This window comes from Tachyglossus aculeatus, chromosome X3 (genome assembly GCF_015852505.1).
Source record: "Tachyglossus aculeatus isolate mTacAcu1 chromosome X3, mTacAcu1.pri, whole genome shotgun sequence".
Classification (NCBI taxonomy): domain Eukaryota; kingdom Metazoa; phylum Chordata; class Mammalia; order Monotremata; family Tachyglossidae; genus Tachyglossus; species Tachyglossus aculeatus.
In genome coordinates this window covers 20,654,590-20,661,279 of record NC_052099.1, presented here as the reverse complement: position 1 = coordinate 20,661,279, position 6,690 = coordinate 20,654,590, and the positions used below count along the sequence as shown (strand labels likewise).

Below are 6,690 nucleotides of genomic sequence, written 5' to 3'. Positions count from 1 at the left end.
TAAGTGCTCCATCCGGAGCTTGGCACAGCAAATAGTAAACCCTTGATCGATACCACTGATGGATAGGTGTCACAGAAGGAACATTTGGTAGTCACAAATACCTCGTAAGAAGCAGCACTGAGGTCCTTATCTGCCTGGGTCACCATGAAGCACTTGTTCCGTTCATCCAGATGACTTCCAAGTAGGAGGGTCCATCTCCCACCAGACAGATGGTTTAAAAGGGGCTATGGTAGAATTCATACTGTAGAGAGCACCAAAATGAGGAAAAAGGTCGCGTTTGAATTGGACCATACCTGCTTGCTCAGATCCTCCATGAATGACTGGATGCACACCGGGGACATGTGATGTCAACACTCCAGTGCTCATTGGCAATTTGGCTCTATATTTTAGATGGAAAAATCGGCTTGTGAATCTGGACACTATTTTTTTTTTTTAAAGTTAATGTTTGCAACAGCTAGGTGCCTAATTTACTCAGTTAATGCAGTGTTCAAGTAGTAATGTTAGCAAAGCCCAAGAACATTAATGGCGGTGCTTAACTGATATGTAATACAATGGAAAAAAAAGCAAGGGATGTGGAATATTTCAAGTCCATTTATGGAGAGATGGTTGGAAAATAATATCCATAATACCCTTTTTTGTGCCTTCACTGATACTTCAGTTTTACTTGAATTGGCAGAGAAACTAAGTTATTTCCAGAAAACCAAATTTGAGTTTAATAGAGTTGATTTAGAAAGTATCAAAAATAGTTTGTTCCTGAGAGAAAATATGACCAGGGGAAAAATTTCGAACTTGCTTTTTCTCTGTGAAATGACAGAGGCATTTTAGGTGACATGCAGAAAGCACACATTCATCACGTAGGTTGTAGAAGAATAATGTGCAGTCCTTTAGTGAAAAATTAACAATTAGGAAAAACGAGGCCAGTATGCATGAAACAAAACACAGTGTGTCTGCTGAGTCAGAGATTCAGAATAGTTCTGGTGAAGAATGATCTTGAACCTCTTGGAATTTCAAAATTTTACACACACACACACTCTCACACTCACAATGACCACAAACATAACCGTCCCTGAGGAACCTAATTGCTTTCCTGACTTTATGCAAAACTGACATTAGCATAATTGGAATATGGCTATCAAGAGAATAGTCCCCAAAGCTACCACATTTATCTTTTGATTTGACTTCATACAATTAGGCAAAGCAACACGTTGCAAATCATGATAAAGTAGCACATCGAAAGCTAACACTTCGCATAGGGCTCAAATTACATTTTCTCCCTCAGTCTTGAAACCCAAATTGAGAATTATTCACGTTAAACTTACCGATTTTCTGTATCTCGAAACTGTAATAGGACAGTAACGGAGAGTTCCAAATGAATTAAAAATCCAATACATTGCATATGGGAAGATTCAGATAGTTGTACCAGGATAAATGTTTCCTCTAGAGGTCATGAACCTTCAACTTGATTTAATTTGATATATTTGACACGTTCAGCATATGGTCATTGCTTGAGTAGGAATGAGAAGAATGATGGTCTGGATCATTTTACAAGCATTGACCCCTAAAAAACTCATTGAATTCAAAATATTTTTGGACATAATTTAAAGAGATGATTTCAGACAAAAATTATTGTATTTAGAAGTGGGGTGAAGAGATAGAACCCATATGACTGATAAAAAGGAATAACAAAGTGAAAAATTAATGCCAAAAGTGTCAGATTTGTTTTCTCATTTCTTATGGGCCATTTGCCAGGGAGACTTTTGAAATCTTTAAAGTAGTACCCAATTCAAATCACTTAACATAACTCCAATTGCTGTTAAATGGCAAGGAACAAAATCAGAAAAAAATGCTCATGGTATTTCTATGACATCCTTGACATCTTAGATTTTCTGAATAAGAAACCTCTCTATCATGATCAGTGATTCAAAGCATATCTCAAAATGAACGAGAAACAGGGCAGGGTAGGGAAGATAGAGAATAGCAACAAAAAAACATAACATGAAGAAATAAAATGATAACATGACCCAAACTTGAAATGGGTGCCGAAATGCTCTTGAATTGCACTTCATAATCATACCTAATTTGAAATGATCTTCTGAATCTAAGAGATGGAATTTAGGTGTACCTTTCCTCCACTATATTTCAATACTTTAAAAAAAACACACAAAAGGATGGGGACATAATTGGAAGGAAAAGAAGGGAGGATTGGAGGAAGGAAAAAAAAAGGAAAGAAGGGAAAGAGGAGAGAGAAAGAAGGAAAATAGGAGAGAAGAAAAAAGCAAAGAGAAAAGGCTGAGAAGGAAGAAGGGAGGAAGAGAAACAGGACAAAGAGGACCTCAGCAGAAGAAGAATTGTGAGCTAAAGAGTAATTTGGCCCCGTATGTTGGAGGTAGGAATTGAAAAATTCACACAGCCATTAAACATAGAATTGGTTGGAAGTAGAAACAAGTAGCCCACCTTTTAACACGACTCATCTGTGGTCACTGAGTTTGAGGGAAACGGAACCACCTTAATCAATTAATGGTATTTATTGAGCACTTACTGTGTGCAGGGCACTGTAGTAAGCGCTTGGGAGAGTCCAAAACAACAGGGTTGGCAGACAGGTTCCCTGGCCACCTGAAGAGTGGTATAAGGTTTGCTATTAGGGTGATTTGTATTGACTCTGCTCACGTTTCTTCTGCTTCACTGAGGTAACGCCAGTCCTCAAACGGTTAGATCTAGAAAATAAAGACTCTGGTTAGAAGAAAAAATGGGTGGGTCAGGGGGAGGCAAAGAGACCAAGGTGGGTGTCTGCACTTAGAAGCAGAGCATGTCTGGTGATTCTCAATTGTGCACTGAACAGGGCAGGGGAGTCCCCCAGCTCCACCCCTTCCCTTTAGAGAACCCAAATGGGCAGGGCTGGGAAGAAATACAAGTTCAAGTCCATGCATCTTGTGAGTAAAGGCCGTGGCCAGGGCAGGGAGGGGATGGGGCAAATGTGGAATGTCGGCCACAAGCCCACTCGGGGTCTGAGCCAGGACCACGAGAGGATAGCCACTGCGTCATCTCAGCTCACACAGCTCAGACCCTAACCCTTGGCTTTTACCCTCAAGATGGGAAATGTTTGGCACTTCAGAGCTCTGTCTTTTTAAGCATGTGGCAACAAACATCACCACTGGGTTTATTTCAGAGATGGTAAATGAAACGGTATCACTGACTTTATTGAGCAATTAAAAAATATTCACAAAGAACAATAGCTTCCTTTTTCCTCTGTAATTTTTTTGTTTTTGTTTTTCACTTCCAAATTCGACTTCCTTCCAGTGGACAGACCCCATTTCCGACTTGAAAGAGCACTTGTTTCTACAGTGACCGTGAACAGCTCCCAGGCCAGCTCCCGGGATGGATTCCCTCCCTCCGTCCGATCCATCGCGTCCACCTCCCCCTCCTCATGGGGACCACGGTAAGCACTCCGGTGGGGCATCTACACCATCCCCTGAAGCCTCCGCGCCGGTCGGCTAAGTTGTTCTTTCAGATTCTATGTCTCCGTAGAGTTCAGCCAACTTGCGGAACTCCGGCCCCCAGTCCCCAAGGTATCCATAATCTTGGTCCGAGTGCGTTGTGGCAGAATCCAGAGAGCTGATGGATCCAGCTTCCGAGCGCCGGCCCTCGTAGGCATAGGTCTGGAGGGAATCATAGGGGGGCACGCTGAGATCCACGTCGGCCTCGGCCAGTCTCCTCTGGATGAACTCCTGAACGTCCAGGCCCCCGAGGTGTGGGGAAGGATGTTGGGGCTCCGATGGTGGCGGTGACGGCGGCAGTGGCGGCTTCACGTCAGGCCGGACGTCCCGCCGGTACCTCAGCTCCTCGGCGGCTGATGGGTTCCTCAAGGCCGCGATGTCAAAAGCCTCCGTGTCCTCCTCGCCACCTCCCTCGTCGTCATAAGTGACCACGTTTTCCCGGACGTCCTCTTCAGAAATGATCAGAGGCTCTTTCTTGCTGCGTCTCAGGGTAATGAAGAGGACCACGATGGCTGTCAGGGAGGGGGGGAACGGGAGAGCATGATGAGACTCGGGAAAGACGTCAGAACTGGAAGGGGCTCTGGACGGATTTGGGTTGGTCACCTCATTCACTCCTATCGCCCCTACTCTGTAGGTGGGAAGCAAAGCAGCATGGCCTACTGACGAGAGCATGGCCTGGGGAGTTTGAGAATGGGGGTCCTAATCCCACCTCTGCCAACCGTCTGCTGTGTGACCTTGGGAAAGTCACTTCACTTCTCTGGGCCTCAGTTACCTCATCTTTATTATGGGGATTAAGACTGTGAGCCAACCTGATTACAGATGAGGTAACTGTGAGAGAAATGAGGACTTGCACAAGGTCACCCAGCAGTCAAGCGGCTGAGCTGGGATTAGAACATAGGTTCTTTGGACTCCCAAGCCCAGGCACTATCCTTTAGGCCAAACTGCTTCTACTGGGTGAACAATCAATCTTTAAATCAATCGATGGTATTTTTTGAGCGCTTACTGTGTGCAGAGCACTGTACTAAGCGCTTGGGCAAATACAAAGTAACAAAATTGGTAAACAGGTTCCCTGTCCATAAGATGTTTACATTCTAGAGGATTTCCAAATGTTGGTTGGGCCTACTCAAGCCCCTGGAAAAAAGACATGTCTGTGGATTTTTTTTTGTTATGGTAGTTGTTAGCACTTACTATGTGTCAGTCACTGTACTACGTGCTGGGGCAGACACAAGTTAACCAGGTAGGGCAGAGAGTTCCTGTCCCAAATGGGGCTCACAGTCACAATCCCCATTTTACAGATGAGGTAACTGAGGCACATAGAAGTGAAAATCCTTGCCCAAGGTCACACAGCAGACAAATGATGGATCTGGGATCAAAACCCAGATCCTTCTGACTTCCAAGCCTGTTCCCTTCCAATGGACCCCCCTGCTTCTCACGAATCCATCCAGATTAGAATGACTGTATCCAGACGATGGGAGGTTCAATAGAGTTAGTAAACACAACCCAGCCCTCAGGGAACTGACAACATATCAGGGGAGATGGGTGGTGAAATAGATTACAGGTAGAAAACAATGTAGAGTATAAAGACATTATAAGTGGCTCTGTCACTTGTCTGCTGTGGGACCTTGGGCAAATCACTTCACTTTTCTGGGCCTCAGTTACTTCATCTGTAAAATGGGGATTAAGACAGGGCTAAACTACCCAGAGTTCTCTGGACATGGAAATCTGCAACTTTCAACCCATTTTTTTTCGAGCCGCGTCTGTAAAATGGGGATTAAGACAGGGCTAAACTACCCAGAGTTCTCTGGACATGGAAATCTGCAACTTTCAACCCATTTTTTTTCGAGCCGCGTCTTACTCCTGCTCCTTTTCCCACCAATAACTTCCAATTCTGCATTCTTCCTGGTGACCCTCCATTGATGTGCCACCGTTCGAACATATCGCACTAGCTACGTGCCACCACTCTGAGCCTCGCTTATAGCTGTCTCAGGATGACCAAGTCAGCGGGGCGAATGACTTACCCAAGAGAATGACGACACAGAGCAGAATGGCAATCAGGGCTCCAGTGCTCAAACCGGCAGAAGAGAGGAAGGCGTCAGCATGGCAGGTCCGCACCCGCCCGTCTCTCTCGCACGCACAGACTCGGATCGTGAGGGTACAGCTGCTGCTGAGAGAGGGGAGGCCACCATCAGCGATCACAATCGGGAGGTGATATACATCCTGAGATGTCCGGCTGAATCTCCTCCGCTTTGTCAAAATGCTCGCCGAATTATCTAGAACAGACAGAAGCACAAGAAAACTGGCAAGAGTCACCATGGTTCATATTCATTTCCTCTCGTGCACAGACATTCGTCTCTTCAACTGGGGAGATGGAAGGGGGAACATTTTGATATGGTAGAAGGCTGGAGCTTATGAACTGAGAAAGCCACCAAAGACAGTCGAAGATGAAACACAAGGATAATTTTGGCCAGTTATCATCACCACCAGTAACAGCATGTATAATTCAATGAGTGATATTTACTGCGTGCTTACTCTGTTCACAACCTTGTGCTAACCGTTTGGGAGAGTACAATAGAGATAGTTGACATAATCCTTGCCCTCAAGTAGTTTACGAACTATTGGGAGGAGTTTACAATTTATTAGGCACCTATTCAGCACTTAGAACAGTGCTTAGCCCTTAGAACAGTGCATGGCACATAGTAAGCACTTAATAGATATTATTATTATTATTATTGTGAGCAGAGCACTATACCAGATGTGTGCAAACCTAGCACAGAAATGCAAGACAGTGTCTGCTCTCAAGGAGGTGACAGGCAAATGGGGAGAAAAGCCATCCCAAATTGACAGAAATACAGAGGTTGAAAGTGTAAGAGCAAAAGAATCACTAATCTGTGAATAACCAATATACCGGATACTCACCCGAGTGCCAAGGTGACATCTCAATGACCAACAAAGCGGAGGATTAGTCAGTGTTAGCTAAGAGACACCTTACTTGCTAAAACCTCTAGAAAGAGAAACCCTGGCCCTTTGCCAGACCAACCATTCGAAAGAATGAAAGAAATGTGGAATCTGTCCAGAATCCAAAATGGAACTCTGGGTATTTTGAAGCCTTCTAAAACTCCCATTACATATATCTCCTCACAAGTAATACGGTATTCAGAGATATATTTGAAAAGAATTCAAAAAACATAAATTTAAA

General features: G+C 44.2%; 1 protein-coding gene across 3 annotated transcripts in view; it reads right to left on the bottom strand.

Annotated features, from left to right (window-relative positions):
* Nucleotides 1-3,171: 3,171 nt before the first annotated feature.
* CDH18 (cadherin 18) overlaps nt 3,172-6,690 on the bottom strand; it is a 452,445-nt gene continuing 448,926 nt past the window's right edge. For all 3 annotated transcript variants that reach the window (XM_038770457.1, XM_038770455.1, XM_038770458.1), the window contains 2 exons: nt 5,513-5,764; nt 3,172-4,006 (listed from right to left, as the gene is read on the bottom strand). In XM_038770457.1, coding sequence (XP_038626385.1) covers nt 3,492-4,006; nt 5,513-5,764 — 767 coding nt within the window. In that variant the 3' untranslated portion in view covers nt 3,172-3,491. The remainder of the gene's footprint in view (nt 4,007-5,512; nt 5,765-6,690) is intronic.